Source organism: Schistocerca americana, chromosome 3 (assembly GCF_021461395.2).
Source record: "Schistocerca americana isolate TAMUIC-IGC-003095 chromosome 3, iqSchAmer2.1, whole genome shotgun sequence".
Taxonomy (NCBI): domain Eukaryota; kingdom Metazoa; phylum Arthropoda; class Insecta; order Orthoptera; family Acrididae; genus Schistocerca; species Schistocerca americana.
In genome coordinates, this window is record NC_060121.1 from 918971142 (window position 1) to 918993071 (window position 21930).

General features: G+C 40.8%; 1 protein-coding gene across 1 annotated transcript in view; it reads left to right on the plus strand.

Moving 5' to 3' along the window:
* The first annotated feature begins 338 nt into the window (after nucleotides 1-338).
* Nucleotides 339-21930, plus strand: part of LOC124606532 (frizzled-5-like) — a 1074024-nt gene continuing 1052432 nt past the window's right edge. The window contains exon 1 of the mRNA XM_047138517.1: nucleotides 339-376. Coding sequence (XP_046994473.1) covers nucleotides 339-376 — 38 coding nt within the window. The remainder of the gene's footprint in view (nucleotides 377-21930) is intronic.

The window sequence follows — 21930 nt, forward strand, 5'->3', positions numbered from 1 at the left end:
TGGAGTAGATGTTCCGCAGCGATTTGTATGCAAGTGACTTGCGGGTTGGTGGCGTCGATGCACACTGACTCTTCAGAGTTTCTCTGCAAAGAGGAAATGTTCTAGGGACTCTCATCCAGACCTCCAGGGAGGTGAGGTTTGAAGTAAGGACCAGTGCCCGTTAGAGTTAGAAGTGTTATTACTGTCTCAGTAACCCAGGGAGAGTTTCATGGATTCTGATCCGGATAGCTGGTCAGAATAACTTGAATTTAAGAGAAGTGAATCACGCTGGTACCTCAGCTAGGGTATGCAGCTCAAAGGTCAGCAGCCCTTATAGAAGCTGGCAGTCCACCTCGACCATGATAGCTGCCTGCACACGCATCGAGATTGATTACTGGTAATTTATTAGCAGCTCTGTCACAGTAGGCACTTAAGGTCCTCAACAGCGTGAACATCCCCATTGCGGCTGCAGCAGACCTTATTTGCATATAGACTCTATTTACTTGCCTTAGTACTCAGCGACTGCTCCGCAATACAGAGGTACTTCAATCAGTCCTTTTGTCCTTCTCACAATATATGAGAGGGAACCATAGTCACTTGTTAGGTTCCCACTTCAACATTGCTAACTGACCATTCTTAGACACCAGTTGTATATTTTATGCATTTTATGTTTTTATATCATTCACTTTCTATGTTTCTACGTAGTTAATAAATCTCATTGTTATTCCAAAACCCATTATCATTTCAGCAGCAAAGGAACCACGTTTACTACCCTGTCCTCAATCGCATTTTTTGGCGGATGCTGATCAATGAATTCATTAATTATGTGAAGGCCTCAATTGAAGAACTGTTCAGTATTGACCAAATAGATTCTTCTTGCATTACAGAGTTCCACTGTGTAACAGATAAAGTGGTAGCTCTTGGGGGTGGTGCGTATCAAGATAACATTCTGAAACAGGTTTTTCTAAAATCAGGCAGCTTAGTTTCACCTCACCACCGTTGCCACTTTCAGAGTAGCTGACATTTTGGTAGCAGTTTCGTTCGCAGCCCAACGGTTCTACGAGGATGTGGGGGCCAAGGCAGATGAAGAGACCTCATGGAGGCACCAGCAGCAGTCACAAGTTCAGGCCTCCGTTGTGGCATCAGATTCCTGCAGTAAAACTAACTTGGGTATTAGTTCCACTGGACTGCATATCACCCCAGGCCCACTCCGTCGGCAAGCCAGACCCCTCCCCTGGATGCAGCGGGTCGCACGTACCCCGTGCACGGCAACTATCTTCCGCCATCACAGGCTGCGTGCCGCTGCGCCCTAGGCCATCAAACAATATGACATAGTCATTCATCACAAAGCTGGCTGCCGTAGCAAAATTCCCGACCGTCTTCTTGTGCCATTGACGCAAGGTGTTTGTGGCACGACTCACGCAGTGCAGTCATGTGCCACACACTGAGTGCAGGCTTAAGCAAAGCTGTGTGCATACGTTGCAGTCAGCTAGCTGGATTCTGGTTGTCATCTTGCTGGTCAACTGGCCCTCCTCACGTGTAGTGGGGGCGTCGTCGCCACCAATTTTTTTTTTTTTGTCATCAGTCTACTGACTGGTTTGATGCGGCCCGCCACGAATTCCTTTCCTGTGCTAACCTCTTCATCTCAGAGTAGCACTTGCAACCTACGTCCTCAATTATTTGCTTGACGTATTCCAATCTCTGTCTTCCTCTACAGTTTTTGCCCTCTACAGCTCCCTCTAGTACCATCGAAGTCAATCCCTCATGTCTTAGCAGATGTCCTATCATCCTGTCCCTTCTCCTTATCAGTGTTTTCCACATATTCCTTTCCTCTCCGATTCTGCGTAGAACCTCCTCATTCCTTACCTTATCAGTCCACCTAATTTTCAACATTCGTCTATAGCACCACACCTCAAATGCTTCGATTCTCTTCTGTTCCGGTTTTCCCACAGTCCATGTTTCACTACCATACAATGCTGTACTCCAGACGTACATCCTCAGAAATTTCTTCCTCAAATTAAGGCCGGTATTTGATATTAGTAGACTTCTCTTGGCCAGAAATGCCTTTTTTGCCATAGCGAGTCTGCTTTTGATGTCCTCCTTGCTCCGTCCGTCATTGGTTATTTTACTGCCTAGGTAGCAGAATTCCTTAACTTCATTGACTTCGTGACCATCAATCCTGATGTTAAGTTTCTCGCTGTTCTCATTTCTATTACTTCTCATTACCTTCGTCTTTCTCCGATTTACTCTCAAACCATACTGTGTACTCATTAGACTGTTCATTCCGTTCAGCAGATCATTTAATTCTTCTTCACTTTCACTCAGGATAGCAATGTCATCAGCGAATCGTATCATTGATATCCTTTCACCTTGTATTTTAATTCCACTCCTGAACCTTTCTTTTATTTCCATCATTGCTTCCTCGATGTACAGATTGAAGAGCAGGGGCGAAAGGCTACAGCCTTGTCTTACACCCTTCTTAATACGAGCACTTCATTCTTGATCGTCCACTCTTTTTATTCCCTCTTGGTTGTTGTACATATTGTATATGACCCGTCTCTCCCTATAGCTTACCCCTACTTTTTTCAGAATCTCGAACAGCTTGCACCATTTTATATTGTCGAACGCTTTTTCCAGGTCGACAAATCCTATGAAAGTGTCCTGATTTTTCTTTACCCTTGCTTCCATTATTAGCCGTAACGTCAGAATTGCCTCTCTCGTCCCTTTACTTTTCCTAAAGCCAAACTGATCGTCACGTAGCGCATTCTCAATTTTCTTTTCCATTCTTCTTTCCCTCACCAATGTAGCACAAATAAAGAACTAAAAAAAAGTCTTAATTTTTGCAGCTGAGTGTCTGGACCTCTACACAGGCCTGTTGTGCCGTCGTAAGGCCCCCCCCCCCCTCACTCCCATCCGCTTTCTAACTCACACCTCAGCCAGCTGGGTTGGCTATAGGCTCTAACTGTCATATATCTTCTCGTTCTGTGAATATTTTCTATGTCCAGCATTGCTTACAACCAGAATGGACTGTGATTGGACGCCACAGCGTCTGGTGTCCTTATATTGGATGGTTATAATGAAAGTACAGCTCCTCACTGAATCCGGTGTAGGCTGTAGTTATCGTATTGCAGCGAAACTTGGTAGATATTGTAATGCTGTAACACGAAACTGATTTACGCTGGCAAAATTTTCAATTTCGGCCACCATGCGCAAAACTGGCACTGCGAGAGCAAGAAAGACGTATATAAATGTTTCCGTATGTATTGGATTAGGAACAGACATGGGCAGAAAAAGTAAAAACAGCGAGAAAGACATAATGTTGATTTTATTGCTAACAGGTGCTTATACAATTCGTTCAGTATGAGCACTGGACGCATCGACGAGATGATGCATCCTTAAAACGACGTGATCGAAAGTTGCTCAGAGCAATTCCTGTGGAGTCTAAGCAACATGTTCTTGTATGATAGCCTTCAGAGCAAATAGAGACCGAACGTTGTAAGAGGTCCATGATTAAAGAATTTGTTGTAAGAAGTCCATGATTAAAGAATTTGTTGCTAGATATGTAAGCTATAAGCGAATCTCAGACCAAAGAGCAGTGTTGGCTGCAGTAAGAGCAGTGTCAGTAGCAGTTGTAGTAGTTAGTAGCGAGCAGTCTGGTGTATTATGTTGGCTGGGCCGGTCGTGGGACCGATGGCGGTACCTGAGCGTTGTAGTATAAGGTAAAAGCAGCCTCGCGCATATGTATTATTGTTATATCATGTCCCATGTAAATGTTTTTAAAAAATCAATTAATAATAATCTTTCTTATAAAAATTAACTTTTGGCAATTATTCATCTCGATTTAAAGAATTTACTAATTTCTCCAATCCATGGCCATCCCGATTATTGCAAAGAAAAACCAGTTGTTCTTTTTATACATGACAGATCTATCGGTCAGCATTGCACTGGGCTGTGCCAGAAAAGTTTAGTTTCATATAGGAGCAGATACATATGCGTTATCCGGCGACTAGACTTGAGGTAAGAATTTTCAATTTATTCAGTATGATCTTTCAGGGCCATGACGCAGCACTGCTGACGTCCAAAATTTACCAGGTTAAATTGACAGTCAATTATTGAAAGGTTATAAGTGAGTCACATTTTTTATTATTGAGAGATTTTTTATTATTGATAGGTTACGAAATTTTCCTGTTGGTAGGTTATACCGAATGTGAACGACATAATTATATTTTTTTCTGTTGAGAGATTTAGGAATTTTTCTGTTTTACACTAAATGTGAATATTATTCATATTATTTTATTGTGCGGAGGTTACACTTGTCGACAACCGGCCAGGATCGTATTTTCTTTGCGAATTTCTGAGAAGTAGTCAGTTATACATCTCCTCTTATTTACACTATTGTTAAAGGTAGTTTGCATCTGGCACAAAGCATTTACTAACTTGTCACTCTTTCTTTCACAGATCATCGACAGTTTATTGCTCTTTGTTGTAACTGTATTTGTTCCATTTTTGCTTTGTCTTTGTTTGATTTTGTGCTTAACTTTGAGTTGTGAAAATGCCGCGAAGATCTGCTAACAGTACATCGCGATCCGTAATGAGTGAAAAAGCCGACTTGAATAATTTTGACTGATAATACTAGCCACACTCAGTGTCTTGATGATAATCCTCCAGTTACAGACAATCAGTGCGTACCGACCACCAGTAATGATTCTAATCTAAATGATGAGCAAACAAATTCAATTGTGTCCACTGTAAATTTAACAACAATTGATGACGCGGCACTTTCCGTTACCATGAACGCTGCCCAGTTTGACACACTTGATTTGTAAAATCTACACAGTGAACAGATAAAGGTTTCTAACGAAAATGAACAATGTAGTCAAAATATGTCAGATTTATTTGATTCCGATATAGTGACCAACAGTGCAAATCCGATTAGCAAACCTTTTCGTGAATCAGACAATGACCAAATGGTCACACAAAACGTGACACATGCAGATACATCATCACACAGCACAGAGAATACTGTAGCTAATTTTGGCATGGATCAAGTTATGGCATTATTGCTACAACTTAATGAAAATCTCAAACAACAACTTAATGAAAATTTCAAACAATTGAATGAAAAATACTACAACCATTTCAAAAAACTTAATGAAAATCTCAAACACTCCAATGAAAAAACAAGAAAACACTTCTAAATACCTCAATGAAAGTTTCAAACAGTCGAGTGAAAACCCCGACAGGTCGTTTAAACAAATTAACGAAAAACTTGACACCTCTATTGAACAGCTTAATGAACAGGTTACAGCCATTTCCGTGCAATGTAATGAAACTAAAGAACAATTACGTGAAGAAATTAAGGCTTGTGCTAGGAATAGTAGCGAAGAGTTACGTAATACACATGCAGCCACAACAAAATCACTTGGGGGTGAAATTAGTGCGGTTGGTAAACAATGTTCAGAATACGCAACACAGTTACGCGACGAGTTTGAATTAATGTCAGCAGAACTTCCACGCACTCTGGATGCGAAAGTCGATAAGAAATTTGAACAACAGATCAGCCAAATAGACGAACGTTTTAAAGCGACAGAAATGAAAAATGTTTCAGTCTCTAACACGTCACAGCATACGCCACATTCTGACCATTTGTCACACTCAAACAGCCAGTGTAACTTCGGTAATTTACAGAGAGTACGTGACTTGGATTCCGGGCAGACACAGACAAACAGATTATCATACAATGCTGAACCTGCTCAGACATTCAGAGACGATAATTTTGATTATAAGCACTTTCTATCCGTGAGAAAATTTAAGGTATTTCAGAATGACAGAACGCAGATTCACCCCTTGGATTGGATACAACAATTTAGTTTTGCATTTCTACCGGTTTGGCCTGTAACACAGAAACTAAAATTTATTTGCAGCGCGTAAGTGACCTCAGGGGATTCATTACACTTCGACGAATATGTGCCGTAGCGTGCACAGGGTCCTGAGGTGTAGTAGTGCTATTTCTTCTTTAGTTTTCTGCACTGCTGCCTACTCTTTTACTATCCTTTATATCTATCAAAAAAGCTCTTCAACTATCGATTTATCTAGAATTAGGAATGAGTCAAGAAAACCTGATATGACAAGATCACCGAAGGTGACAATTTTCATTAGACACTCCCGAATTGACGAGAAATACCAGCATAATTTTAATAACAGACAAAATTTTAATCAGCAGTATGTACAAAATTTTCAGCAATCGCAGACACATTTTGGTAACAATAGAGGTTTTTCCCCACAACAGCAACAAAACCAGCCGGTTAGCATACGTAACCAACAATATAATGTGCAAGGTCAACCAAGCTTTAATGTTTCGCCGCCTACACGTATAGCGTCGGCCACACTAAATAGTAACGCAGAGCAACAAGGAAATCACTACGTACAGAAGACACATCATTTCAACTCGTATCGCAACGCGCCGTATAGCAATGATTGTCATGACAGACGTAAAAGTAATGAGCACAATTTTCAGCGTACATTTAATAACAGTAGGTCTTACCAGCAGCAGAATCATCCGCAACAACAGATTATCTTGAATGAACCAGACAGTCGGTATCATCCCGAACCTAATGCGTCAGGACGAAATAACAGAACAGTACAAGTAGTCGAAATGCCACAGCATCCTCCCGCAAATAATAGCACTTCAGATACAATTTGACTAGATACAGTACAGGTTGCATCTTCCAGCAACGCAAGCAATACTTTTGACACAGAGAATCTTGTTCACAAAAATGTTATTACTTTTGACGACATCCGAGACACTCTTTTGCATGAAAAACCTGTTATTCAAAAAACCATTTCCCATCCTGTCATTGAAGTAAAGATTGTATCATCCACATTTTCAGCAGTAATCGATTCTGGTTCACCTATGTCTGTCATAAATGAAGAAACTTTCAACGAATGTAACAAAGAGAACACCTATCCTACGTTACCACTGGGAAAAAGTAAAGTAAAAGGAGCAGTATCTAGTAAAGGAGTAGATGTAAAATTACAGACACACTTATCATTTTGTATTGGAGGTCATATGTTCCACTCAAATTTTTGGATTGTTCCCTTATTGACAACAGACGTTATTTTAGGTACGAATTTTTTGGTACAACATGACGCAATTATTGACTTTCAGAATTCCTATTTAATGTTAAAGGATGTAAATATACAACTGGCATTAGAATTTCAGCACTCTTTATCTGCATAAGAACAAACAATTAATCGGACAGAGGTCATTTCTGCATCACGTGACATAGACTGTCATTCCACATTGTTCACAGATACCTATGTTCACAACTACAATACACCAGACGAAGCCGACTATGACGTTATACAAATGATTTCTGATAAGGTTAAACAGAGCAGTGCAAATACAGACGACGAACGTACAGAGCTACGCAAAATTCTTTTACAGCAACCTCCAGTTTTTGATAACATCCCTGGTACTATGTCTGGTTTTATGTATGAATTTCAAGTTAAACAGCACGACTCATTTAAAGCCAAACATTATCCTATTCAGTATGTCTACAGAGAACAAGTTAAGAAAGAATTACAAGCTATGCTAGACCAAGGAATTATTGAACCGGCAGTTAGTCCGTACATAAACCCGCTCCATATTGTTAAGAAAAAGGATGGCTCACTTCGCCTCGTACTTGATTCGCGTCATGTCAACGACATTATTGTTAATGAAACAGATCGCCCACAGACACTAGAAGAACTTCTACGGAAATTTCATGGTACTGCTGTTTATTCCACATTAGATTTGAAATCGGGATTTTGGCAAAGTCAGCTCCATCCGAACTGCAGAAAGTACACAGCATTTCTCTGTTTTGGTGATTGTTATCAATTTTGCAAATTACCGTTCGGTTTAACAATTTCTTCAGCAGCTTTTATTCGTGGTTTAAATACTATGCTTCCGACAGAACTTAAAGACAGAATCACAACGTATGTAGACGACATCCTAATCGCAGAAGCTAACTGATCTGAACACAATCTGATTCTTGAACAACTGTTGCAAACTTTTCATGCACAAGGACTCACAGTTAATCTTACCAAATCACACTTTGGCAAGACTTCTATAAAATTTCTTGGACATGTAATTTCAGCAGAAGGCATTGCGCCTGACCCGGGAAAGCTTCAAGCTTTACATGACATTACTTTTCCATCGACAAAGAAACAATTACGCAGCTTTCTGGGATTAATTAAGTTTTTCCGTAAATTTATTCATTACTCTGGTTTAGACACCCCTAGATTATGTCAATTGACGGGTAAAAACGCTATTTGGTCCTGGGATAGCCAAGCACATTCTGAATTTGTTAATTTGAAACATGCCTTGTTGAATGCACCTCTTTTATCACACCCAGATCTTACTAGAAATTTTTCCATTGCCACCGACAGCTCTAACACCGCTTTAGGCGTACATATTTTTCAGGAAATTGAAGGAGACGGTACTACAGTAATTAAAAACATCGCCTTTGCAAGTCGCATTCGGTCACCTGCTGAACGCAATTATTCTGTCACAGAACTTGAAACATTATGTGTTGTATGGGCATTTACGAGATTTAGGCATTTTCTTTAAGGAAGACATACGACCGTTTACACAGATCATGGAGCGATACAGTTTTTACTTTCCGCAAAATTTACACACGACAGGTTAAGCAGATGGAAACTTTATTTACAGGAATTTAATTTTACAATTGTTCACATTCCCGGTACACAAAATGTCGTAGCAGACGCTCTATCCCGTTCTCTCAGCAACAATCAGCAAGACATTGCAACCAACTTCTACCAAGCAAATTCTAGCGTCATGTATATTCAACAAGTCGCATTTGAAAACTTCATTTCATCATCATTACGAGACATAGCACAAGAGCAGAGCAAAGACAACGTGTGGAAAGAAATTAAACGCCTTTGGCAAGATAAGAATAATGTTACCATTAGAGACCATTATACTGTACGCAATAATATTCTGTTTCGCAGCTCTCCCCCTGACAGCAACAACTGGTTATTATGTATTCCTGACGAACTTGTTAACAAATTAATTTGGTATAGTCATTTAAATTACACACATTACGGAGCCAGAAAATGTTTCCTTATACTGAGACAGAGCTGTTATTTTGCCAACATGGAGAAACGTATTAGACGAGTTTTAGCGTCACGTAAAATCTGCCAGAAAGCTAAATCAGACACGACTTCACCTATTCCTCCGTTACATCCCATTGTGCCTGTTAGATTGAGACACATGGCCGCTGTAGACATTTTTGGACCGATTCCCAGAACTAATAGAGGTTTTTGCTACATCTTTGTCGCTGTTGAACTCACTTCGAAATTTGTTACCTTCACTCCGTTGCGCAAAGCTACTGCTAAACCTATTTCGAATGCATTTGTAAAACATTTTTTATTTCATGGAGGGCATGTATTGAAAGTAATTTCCGACAATGGACCACAATTTCGATCTGCGATATGGACACGTATGTTACGAGCTAGAAACATTTCTCCGATCTATATATCCAAGTATCACGTTTCTTCGAACCCTTGTGAACGACTAATGAAAGAAATTGGTAAACTATGTAGAATATACTGTCATAAAAAACATATTGATTGGGACACACACATACTCTCATTCCAGGACGTAATTAACTCCATACCAAATGAATCTACTATGCTATCTCCGACTGTTATATTGAAAAATGTTGAACCACCTAACAAAATTAAAAAAATAGTATCTTCTCCTACGTCTCGTCGACTACGTCACCATGAAATAATTGACATTGCGCTCAACAACATCAAACGTGCCGCAGAGCGCCGGAGACGACAGCAGAAACAGGTTTGTGCACGCCGTGAGTTTCACATTGGACAGAAGATATTAGTACGCACGCATTATTTATCCAACAGAGGAAAGAGTAGATGCAGTAAATTTGAGCTTCGATACGCAGGTCCATACAGAATACGAAGCATTCCTCACCCAAATGTAGTACATGTCGAAACTTTGAAAACCAGAAAAAGCAAGGGCAATCACCATGTCTCCAATATTAAACCCTTTATTGAATGAACATACTTTATGATTTATCACACTGTAATGCCATTTCCACATATTTATATGACCACTTACTGATGATGATTATATTTTTGTCTTGGCAAGTGCCCGGCAAGGTAAGGTTAACAGGTCGCTTTTCCTGTCGTTATATATCAGACCGTGCACATTTTCTATTTTTTGTGTATGTATGATTGTTTTACTATCGAAAGTAGAATTTTTGTCTGTATGCACTATGAAATCTTTAAGATATAACAAACACAAGTTGACTTTGACATTTTGCCTTATGATATCTCAATATCTTGACTATTCTAGATTTTTTACTACTACATTATGATATTGCGAGCACATTTTCGCACTTGAAAACTGTCTATGTTTTGGTCTAATACGTTTTCTGTCTTGCTATGCTGTATGCTTAGTTATAGCACTAGAAAGAAGTTTTCATATAATGGCTATATGAATTAAATGCAAGATATTAATCCTTATTCAACATTTTCAGAAAGCAATACCGTGAAAAAGAAATAAATTAAACAACCACAGTGATTTACTATGAAATGGAAATTTTACCATCAGAATGAAGGAAAGAAAATGCAATATCTTGTCATGAAGAGTAAATGGATCAGAATTAACAAGCATTAACCAGAATATACTATACACATCGTATGATAGCAGTGTTGGCTAATTATTTTTCTTTCAGAATATGAGGCAATTGATGCAGGCTGTCAGACAGAACTACAGATGTTAATTTTAGTGATGATATATGCGAGAAGTAAGAAACTCTATACTATGAATAGTTGTATGAAGTAAATGGTAATATGAATAATGAATAATGAAGTGCCTATATTTTGCAGATGGTAATAAATGATGATGAATAGTTGTATGAAGAATATGGTAATATGAATAATGAAGTTTTTTCTTTGCAGATGATGATAATGATGAAGTTTATATATTTTCTATTAGTTAAGAGATGCTATGTAGTTATTTAAGTATTTGTTGCAGTTCCTTTTGACAGTATGTCTTATGTTGCATAGTATAATGACTGAATGTTTTGGGAAAGACAGCTAGAGTACATACATATTAAATACACGTTTCATTACCTGTTAATTTGAAGTTTGCTGCTTTTCAGCATAATATACCTTTTTTCTTTCAGGTCAATAATCCATTTTGTATCTTTTTGAGGAGAAGCTTTTCATGATATTAATATGCTATAAGCACTTAGTTATGAAACCTATTCTAATACTTGAATTTTTTTTACCCAGTTACTTGTGTCATTCATGAATGTGATCTCACATACGGTACTTGTTTCATAATCTTGCTACAGCTGACTCATGACGAATGATGTTATTAATCCTTATTTCCAGCAATAGGTCAAAAGCAAATGTTTTCATGCCCCAGCAATTATCGATCCCAACACAATGCATTGCTAGCACAAAAGAAATTATTATCAGTCCAACTATTACCAGTATACAACTAAATAATGCTACCAGTTTAAGATATATTTCTAGTCCTAAATATAATGCAAATTTTTCTGATGTATTGATTCCATTATGTTTATGTATTAGTCGACTACAGACTTTGAGTAATAGTTACAATGTGTTACGTATTAAATATGTCTTATGTCACTTACATGATATCATATATAAACACTAGCAGCTTGATGCTACATGCAATAACTCTTGTTTTGAATTATGACTTCTGAATAATGTATAAAAATGCTTTGTAACTGGCCAATGAGTGCCAATAATTACTGTAATGAGATGATATGATGCCAGTAATTACGGTATTGAGATGACTTATGAATAATGTTCTGTAATACTCCATACACACTACTTAAATGCTGTGTAAATAGCCAATGAATGCCAGTAATTATTCAAATCGGTTGATACACTTGTGTAATTCTGAATCATGACGTAATGTATCCTTCACCTTCTGACCTAATTACCAGCAATTACTGCAATATCCGTATGACCTGTCCATCCTCATGATCATGGAGCACTATATTTGGTTTTTCCACCAATTCTCTGTTGTAGTGAGAGTATGGATTCTACAAGAATGTGGTGTTGACATATCAAGCTGTCCACCACCTTGAACGATGGATATGTCATTATGGTCCTACTGTTTGGTGTACCTAATGTACTACCAAAATTATAACATACAATATTAATACAACATTTCAGTGTCTTGGCTACACTGATAAATACTTCAGGGAAGAGAAATTCAGATTGTTTCACCTGGTGTTGTGCTTCTGTAGAAAGATATTGACTTTCAGTGCAGCTACGTGCAACCTACTGTGCTACAACCATGATGCAATCCTCTCCATTCCTTTCATAGTTCTTGTAAAATGGTAAAGACTTATACAGTGCGATTAAAGTCTTGTAAAATGCTAAAGACTTTTACAGTGCGTGTGCACTTTATTTCATTTGTTAATGTTTTCAGTTCTTGTAAAATGCTAAAGACTTTTACAGTGCGTGTGCACTTTATTTCATTTGTTGATGCTTTCAGTTCTTGTAAAAAAATGCTAAAGACTTATACAGTGCGTGTGAACTTAATTTCATTTGTTAATATGATGAGTTGTCCTAAATATGCTAAAGATTTTTACAGTGTGTGTGCACTTTATTTCATTTGTTAATGTATTCAGTTCATGTAAATATGCTAAAGACTTCTACAGTGCGTGTGCACTTTATGATATTTGTTAATATATTTTGTACTCATTGCGTAATCATTTTGTCATTTCTTAATATATTCTGTACTCAGTGCATGTGCACTCTATTTCATTTCTTAATATGTTCTGCACTTATCAATAATGTATATACTCTGTGACTGTAGACTTAGTAAGTAAATACATTACAGAAAAATCAGAAAAATTTGTTGCTCATGGCAAGTCCAATTGACTCACCATTGCTGCCATATTTTTGCCCCCCCCCTCCCCCCTCCCCCAGTGGAGGGTTATGTAAGAGGTCCATGATTAAAGAATTTGTTGTAAGAGGTCCATGATTAAAGAATTTGTTGTAAGAAGTCCATGATTAAAGAATTTGTTGCTAGATATGTAAGCTATAAGCGAATCTCAGACCAAAGAGCAGTGTTGGCTGCAGTAAGAGCAGTGTCAGTAGCAGTTGTAGTAGTTAGTAGCGAGCAGTCTGGTGTATTATGTTGGCTGGGCCGGTCGTGGGACCGATGGCGGTACCTGAGCGTTGTAGTATAAGGTAAAAGCAGCCTCGCGCGTATGTATTATTGTTATATCATGTCCCATGTAAATGTTTTTAAAAAATCAATTAATAATAATCTTTCTTATAAAAATTAACTTTTGGCAATTATTCATCTCAATTTAAAGAATTTACTAATTTCTCCAATCCATGGCCATCCCGATTTTTGCAAAGAAAAACCAGTTGTTCTTTTTATACATGACAGATCTATCGGTCAGCATTGCACTGGGCTGTGCCAGAAAAGTTTAGTTTCATATAGGAGCAGATACATATGCGTTATCCGGCGACTAGACTGAGGTAAGAATTTTCAATTTATTCAGTATGATCTTTCAGGGCCATGACGCAGCACTGCTGACGTCCAAAATTTACCAGGTTAAATTGACAGTCAATTATTGAAAGGTTATAAGTGAGTCACATTTTTTATTATTGAGAGATTAGTCACATTTTATTATTGATAGGTTACGCAGTTTTTCTGTTGGTAGGTTATACTGAATGTGAACGACATAATTATATTTTTTACTGTTGAGAGGTTTGGGAATTTTTCTGTTTTGAGGTTACACTAAATATGAATATTATTCATATTATTTTATTGTGGGGAGGTTACAACGTGTTCTTGGTAAATGCGTTCTTTTAGATATCCACAGAGCCAAAAGTCAAAAGAAATTCAGATCAGATGATATCGCAGGCCATGCATCTGGAAAACTACTGGAGATAGCACGTTCGTGGAAGCTTGCATTAAGCAGGTCTTTCACAGGGAGAACGACATGAGGTGTTGCCCCATCTTGCATGAAAATCCTGCCGTGGCTCCCACACAGTTGCACTCTTACAAAGCAGGAATCACTTTCTGTAAGCTATATCGATAACGTGATGTGGCTGTATTCTCTTCATAGCAGAACAGATCGAGAATAAAGGTGCTTGTGAATGCACACCACACAGCCACATACGGCGGGTGCAATGACTTTTCGAGCACATCACGCCGATTTCAATAGTAACCAAAATTCGGCATTTTTATATATTCATCCCACCCTGTGATGTAGTGTTGTGGTATCAGACCCCAAATGTGGAGTACTGACACCAAACGTAGTGGGTGGGTGCCAGGAGGTGCCGTATTAAAACTCGGTGAGAACTTTCCAAATGATTTATTTTTTTCCACTACAATGCTCCGTTCACCTTGGTCCACGTCACAGGGCCCAGCAATGCTGAGGCCACCGCCCCAGCGACCCACTGCAACGCGCTGTGTTAAGCCAATCTTGTATACCAGCTGCAGAGTTCCGATTACGTCAGGATGGCTGTGCCAGCATACGACTCAGCGGCCACCGCCCCCGTTGACTCCACACTGCGCCGCCGGGAGCCGTAGGCCAGCCCCACTGCTGCTTCTCGCTGGCGTAGCTGGGAATGCGGCGGCAACGACCGCCCATGATCCGGCGTCCGAATCTGTGGCCCTCGCCTCGTAAGTGTTGGGCATGCGTCGGGAGCCGAGACGACTGCCCACAGTAGCGAGCAAAAGAGTGGGCCACCGCTGGCTGGCTGTGGACACTGCGTCGGCCTCAGAGGGTCGAACCAACGACCCACTGTGGACTGGGATGCTGGCGCCCCATCTACTCTGAGTGTAGCCGGTGGTGTGACACCCCCGTGCCATCCAGGAGAGCTGTTACACTTCAATGAATCTCCTTAGAAAACGACACATATTTATACTCGGCTGTGCACTGTTTCACTGACGCGCCACTTTGCGTCATGCACGCCCCACACCTCAGTTGCGCCAGTGGGTCCCTTCAGCCTATAGCTTGCGCCATGCGAACTGTTCTGTTTACTCTTTTCAGCAGTTCGACAGCCTTGTGGCCTCCATTCCACTTCGCAACTGCTGGACAGAGCAACTTACAGCAATTCGGCCCGCACCTGACTGTAACTCGTGCCACAAAGCTAAGTTTCCCTATCCTAAATGGTGGTGCCGCTATGGCAGAATGTGTGTCACTCCATAGATTACCGCCCGGTCACATTTCGTCAACTTCGATCCGTGCCAGAAACCGATCAGTAAATTCAGAACGTTGCTGAGAATCATGTGGTTCTGGATCTTGCACGGGGACCAGTGAAAAATAGACCGCAAAACTTTCCGTAGCGTTGACCATGGGATGCACGGTTCTCATAACGACGCACGTGTACTGGTACTACGCAGAACACGTGTTGCACCATCATTTACAGCACAGCAACATCGTCAGTAACTTCCACTGGGATGGGACACATTCCTCGTCCAAGTGCCACACCAAACTCACCCGCACTTTCGAATTTCATTTCATTTCGTTAAACTTAAATGACATCAGGCCTCTCCTCCAACCTATCAGTCGGCGATGCTCTCTCAGTGCAGCACCCTAATACCTGCAGTTCACATAAAACAGTTTCACTAATAGCGTGTGGTCTCTCTTCTTGGTAGCCATACTGTTCATTCACCATATGGCTTGTCGGATGACAGTGTGGATGGTACACTGTCATACAAGCAGCGTGCAGTGCCGGATTTGCATATAGTGGCCACGCTTGAAACTAATTTATTTCCAGCGTGAATCGGTTTTGTATTAACGCATTAGCATATCTTCCAGATTTCGCTACCATAGATAATTACAGACAGGTTACAATGAACCTCCACGAGTAACTGCACTTTGATTATAACCCCCAGGTATCTGATAATTCTAAAAGCGATTGTAAAAGCTTGAAGGAGTAGTAAATTTTTATGACAGGCATTCTGTTTAAAAAGTCACGAGATTCGGCAGTTATCGAGAAAGAAATGGTGCCAGTTACTTTATGGCTGCCTCATCGAGGAATTCTCAGGGAGTGCATCGCTAACATAAAACCGCGCTTCACAAGGCAGGCATCACAGTCCACATCAGGAGATGTTCAGTGGCACACAAACATTACTTTAATGTATGCATTACCCGATAAAGTGAACTATAGAGGCGGTAGCAGCACTTGAGAAGGTACACTCATGTTCCAGTTGACAGCAGTGTGCAGTGTAAACGTGAGAACTGGTTGCGCGACAGCTTGCTGTGGATGCCATTAAATTTTCTGACAGTGAAAATGAGAAAGGAGTGACCGCTAATGGAGAAGATGACGTAACGTCCAACCAGATTATTGTATTTGAGAAGGTTGATTTTATGCACATTATGGAAAGAGGGATATGATACAGCGTGGAACAATATTCATACATTTGTCTCAATGAAAAGCACACGAGAAATATTCCATTGAGAATACAAATAAATGTATTATCAGAAATTTCTGCGATATTACTAAGAAGGAGATTCCAACTTTGTCAATCTCACAGTATTAGACTTCAGTGGTAATAGTGAAGAAATTGTTCTATGCATGGTATTTGGTTTTCCAAGATGGCAGGATAAACGAGTCACTATGTACAAATGAGACATTATAGTTGCAGAAATAGCATCCTAATAAGATTTTTACGAAAAAATCAAGAAGTTTAATTAGAGCACCCAGCGATTAATGTTTATGAAAATCGGACTGGTACACACTATACTGTGAATAAATGTTGATAAAATCACTATTTACGACTACTACTGTCAAACGAAACAGCCGATTAACGTTTAACATCTGTTGTACATGCAGGTGATGTGAAATGCCTTTGATTTTGTTTTCACTTCTCATATATGACGCAAGACGCAAGTCCTCGAACAATGATTCAGTAATGAAGATAGTTTAAGTAAAAGGATGTTGAGACTGAGCTAATTCCTGGATTACCTCCTCGAAGTATATTAGTTTTTAGTAACGCTCGGTATCACAATAAGCATGAGAATCAACTCCCTTCGTCTAGTGCTCTGAAATGTGATATACCGTTGTAGCTCATCCACAATCCCATACATTGTGAGCCAGATCTATGGAAACTCAAGCTTTTGGCATTAGGTGAGCAGCACCAACCATTTCCTGCTCTTTCTATTTACAAAATTTTGTAGTAAAGTAGACTTGTTCCCTTCAGGTTGCACCATTCCATCCAGTCCTAAACCCCATAGTACCGATCTAGAATCTTGCAAACAATGAGACACGTAGTCACAACGTGTATACCACGTCTTAGAAGTGAATACAATAATGGCTGGTGACAGTGCTGCTCTAACATTTGAAAACTGAGGAAAAAAGGTGTTTCATGTTAAGAATTATGTGGCAACTACTGGAGGAGAGATGATTTGGTGGATTTGGAAATTGAAAATATGAGAATGTCACTCAGTATGTATTCATGCTTTTATATTCTGAGGCTGAAACGGCAGACAACGAATCGATAAACACAGCTGAGGGAGCTATCGACATTTTCGCGGAAGGTAGTTCTTTGGATACTGTTGCTAAGTTAATATATGTGTACTCTACGTTTCGTTTCTCTTATTGTTTCAAATGGGCACTTAATAACTAAAAAGTGCCTATCGAACCCATGGCAATAACCAGATTGACACTGTACAGGACACTGGCGTATAGATGTGAAGCATGTGGTAGCGCTCCATCTGTAACAATAATGGAACGTACAACCTCTCCCTGCTTCCCAGGGGTACACGTGACGACGCTGCCTCCCTGGCCAGGTCTTCAGTTATCTTTGCTGGATAATATACAGGATGTCTCAAACGTTTAGGGTCAAACAAACAGGTGATAGTGGACCCACAACCAATTATGTTGATATAAGGAACCAATGGTAGGAAGTGCATATCTATTGCGCTATGGACATACACAGCGTACGCCAGATAACAAAAAAGGCAGCTCGTAGCACTTGTTCAAAGTGATGACCGCCAGTCTGAATGCATGCATGGCAAAGGCGTATGAAATTCTACCGTATTCTCTCAAAGATCCCTGGTTTCCATTGTACCCGGGACCCTAGCAAGCGGGGCTTCATCCGTTTCTACTGGGGTTTCATAAACCAACGTCTTGACGTAACCCTACATCTACATCTGCATCTACATCTACGTGATTGTGTCAGTTAGACCGTCAGCGAGAGCGCACTGCAAGTTCCTCCTACTAATAAGGCCAGTATACCGTTCGATTGTTACATACTTTTACGAGCTTCAAACAGAAGCGACTTACTTTCAGTTACCTGTGTAGTTACTAGTTTATTTTTGTAATTTATTGCATGTTCGAGTGCTTACTAGGCACAACCTTTTATTTCAATAACAATGTAGTGTACAGTACCGCCGTTGCTATAGACCATTGTATCGACCGTTGCATCGTACACGTTTTGCTTGTTTGGTTAGAACAGCTCAGTGTCAGTTAGACTGTCAAGGAGAGAACACTTCGATTTCCCGCTGCTTTGTTTCATATTTTTACGAGCTTAAAACAGGAGCAACTGCAGTAATGGAAAGGAACTGTGATTGTTGTGTACAGGTGCGAGCTGAGTTAGTGAGCCTTCACTCACAGCTCCAGGCTGCGTTGGCTTCTGTCACACAGCTTGAGGCTGCCGCCAAGGGGCGTTAATGTGGGGGATCGGACGCGGGGATTCGAGGGACGTCGAGGACGTCCCACGTTTCCTCCGATTGGTTCACAGCTGTGACTGTCCTGGGTACTGCCTGCACTGAGGTTGACCCCTCACCCGTGGTCAAGTGGGAGATCATTCCAAAGTCTGGCAGGCAGCGAAAAACTTTCCAAGGGGCCGATCGTAGGGCCTCCTGGGTTCGTTTGACGAACAGCTTTCAGCCGTTATCTGTGGCTGACGATGTCTCTGAGCCAGATGCAATCGTCCATCCTGTTCCAGAGGAAGCTTCTCGACCCACAAGGTCTGGGCATTCACAGAGGGTGGGTTTGCTGGTAGTTGGGAGCTTTAATGTTAGGTGCGTAATGGGGACCCTTAGGAACATGGCTGCCAAGGAGGGGAAGGAAGCCAGTGTGCACTCCATGTACATTCCGGGGGGAGTCATTCCGGATGTGGTTGCTTCCGGATGCCTTGAAGAGTACAGAGTGCAGCCAACTGCAGGTGGTGGCTCATGTCGGTACCCCAGAGGAGAATGCCCACAGATGTGAGATCCAGTGACTGCGCTGGACATGGGACAGGACTTGCGCTTCCAGTCCAGGGAAGTGGGCTGGTGCACTGTAGTGTTGAAACCACATCATTTCATGAACAAGGGGTACGATCTCCCACCCACACATTCACAGAGAACCGTTGTTGGTGGCCACCGATGCGGGCGGCATAGGGACTGTCCTCACTGTAGACAAGGCCGTTGCTGCTGCTGAAAACACCATCACAGGTGAATAAGGCCTTATCCAAGAACAATAAAAACTGTACGAAGTTTAGCGCTCCAGTGTTCTGGTGGATAGTCCGTTGACAGGAGTGAATGTGGGACTCAAAATCCGTTGGTCCCAGTGCCTGCACACATTCTTTATCATACAGGTGTAATACCTATTCCACACTGCACCTTCCAGAGTGTGCATTTCGTGGACTAGTTGACGGGTGCTTATTGCTGGGTGTTCAGCCACACAATCCAACAACATCTCCTCAAAGTCTAGTGTTCGGACATGTCTTTCGCGGGAAAACTGGCCAGCTCTCTGTGGCGTAAACGACCCCGTCTCTCGTAAGCTGATATCCATGGAGATAAACTTCTTCCATTTAGGATGACGCCTGTTTCAAACCCATTCTCTGTACATTCATGCTGCTCTGTGAGCACTACATCGTCCCGCAGCATACATTAAATGCGTGTTTGTCAACTCTCGTGACGAGTAATGTTCGATCTTTGACTACGCTTCATGCACTGTATACCTAACACACATCACCATGGACACATCAGAAGCTGACTGATGCAATGGAAACTTATAGCAGGGATGGTGGTGTGCGTGCGGCACAGTTTAATGCGCCGGTGCGATGCATGCGGTCGTCACAAGATATACGTCTTATGAGCTAAGCTGTGTGCAGTACGTCTGTCTGGTGGTCAGGGGTACACAGTTTATCACCATCTGCCCTTTCCAGCGTACGACAAACACCCAGAATCTTTGCGAGAGTGCGGCAGAACTGGATGCGCCATTGCACTACATTCCAAATTAGTAATATAAGTGTAGACCAGATGTGGCTTAAATTCAAAGAAATAGTATCGGCAGCAATTGACAGATTTGTACAGAATAAACTAACAAACGACGGAGATGATCCTCCTTGGTACACAAAACGGGTTAGAACACTGTTGCAGAAACAAAGAAACAAACACGCCAAATTTAAACAGACGCAAAATGCCCAGGATTGGCGATATTTTACAGAAGCTCGACGTTTAGCACGGACTTCAATGCGAGATGCCTATAACAGTTTCCAAAATGAAACTTTGTCTCGAGACCTGGCAGAATATCCAAAGTGATTCTGGTCGTATGTGAAGTATGTTAGTGGCAAGAAACAATCAATGACTTCTCTGCGCGATAGCAATGGAGACTGGAAAGTTGCACAGGTCACACCAATATTCAAAAAAGTTAGTAGGAGTAATCCACTAAATTACAGCCCCAAATCGTTAACGTCGATGTGCAGCAGGATTTTAGAACCTGTATAGTGTTCGAACATTATGAATTGCCTCGAATAAAACGGTCTATTGACACACAGTCAACATGGGTTTAGAAAACATCGTTCCTGTGAAACACAACTAACTCTTTACTCACATGAAGTGTTGAGTGCTATTGACAAGGGATTTCAGATCGATCCCGTGTTTCTAGATTTCTGGAAGGCTTTTGACACTGTACCACGCAAGCGGCTCGTAGTGAAATTGCGTGCTTATGAAATATCATCTCATTTATGTGACTGGATCTCTGATTTCCTGTCAGAGAGGTCACAGTTCGTTGTAATTGACGGAAAGTCATCGAGTAAAACAGAAGTGATTTCTGGAGTTCCCCAAGGCAGTGTTATAGGCCCTTTGCTATTCCTTATCTATATAAATGATCTTGGAGACAATCTGAGCAGCCGTCTTCGGTTGTTTGCAGATGACGCTGTCTTTTATCGACTAATAAAGTCATCAGAAGATCAAAACAAACTGCAAAACGATTTAAAAAATGGCTCTGAGCACTATGGGACTTAACTGCTGAGGTCATCAGTCCCCTAGAACTTAGAACTACTTAAACCTAACTAACCTAAGGACATCACACACATCCATGCCCGATGCAGGATTCGAACCTGCGACCGTAGCGGTCGCGCGATTCCAGACTGTAGCACCTAGAACCGCTCTGCCACTCTGGCTGGCCAAAACGATTTAGAAAAGATTTATGAATATTGCGGAAAGTGGTAGTTGACCCTAAATAACGAAAAGTATGAGGTCATACACATGAGTGCTAAAAGGAACTCGTTAAACTTCGGTTACACGATAAATCAGTCTAATGTAAAAGCCGTAAATTCAACTAAATACCTAGGTATTACAATTACGAACAACTTAAATTGTAAGGAACACATAGAAAATGTTGTGGCGAAGGCGTTTTATTAGCTGGACACTTAGAAAACGTAACAGACCTACTATGCTTGTCCGTCCTCTTTTAGAATACTACTGCGTGGTGTGGGATCCTTACCATATAGGACTGACGGAGTAAATCGAAAAAGTACAAAGAAAGGCAGCACGTTTTGTATTATCGAAAAATATGGGGGAGAGTGTCACAGAAATGATACAGGATTTGAACTGGAAATCATTAAAAGAAAGGCTTTTTCGTTGCGATGGAATCTTCTCTCGAAATTACAATCACGAACTTTCTCCTCCGAAT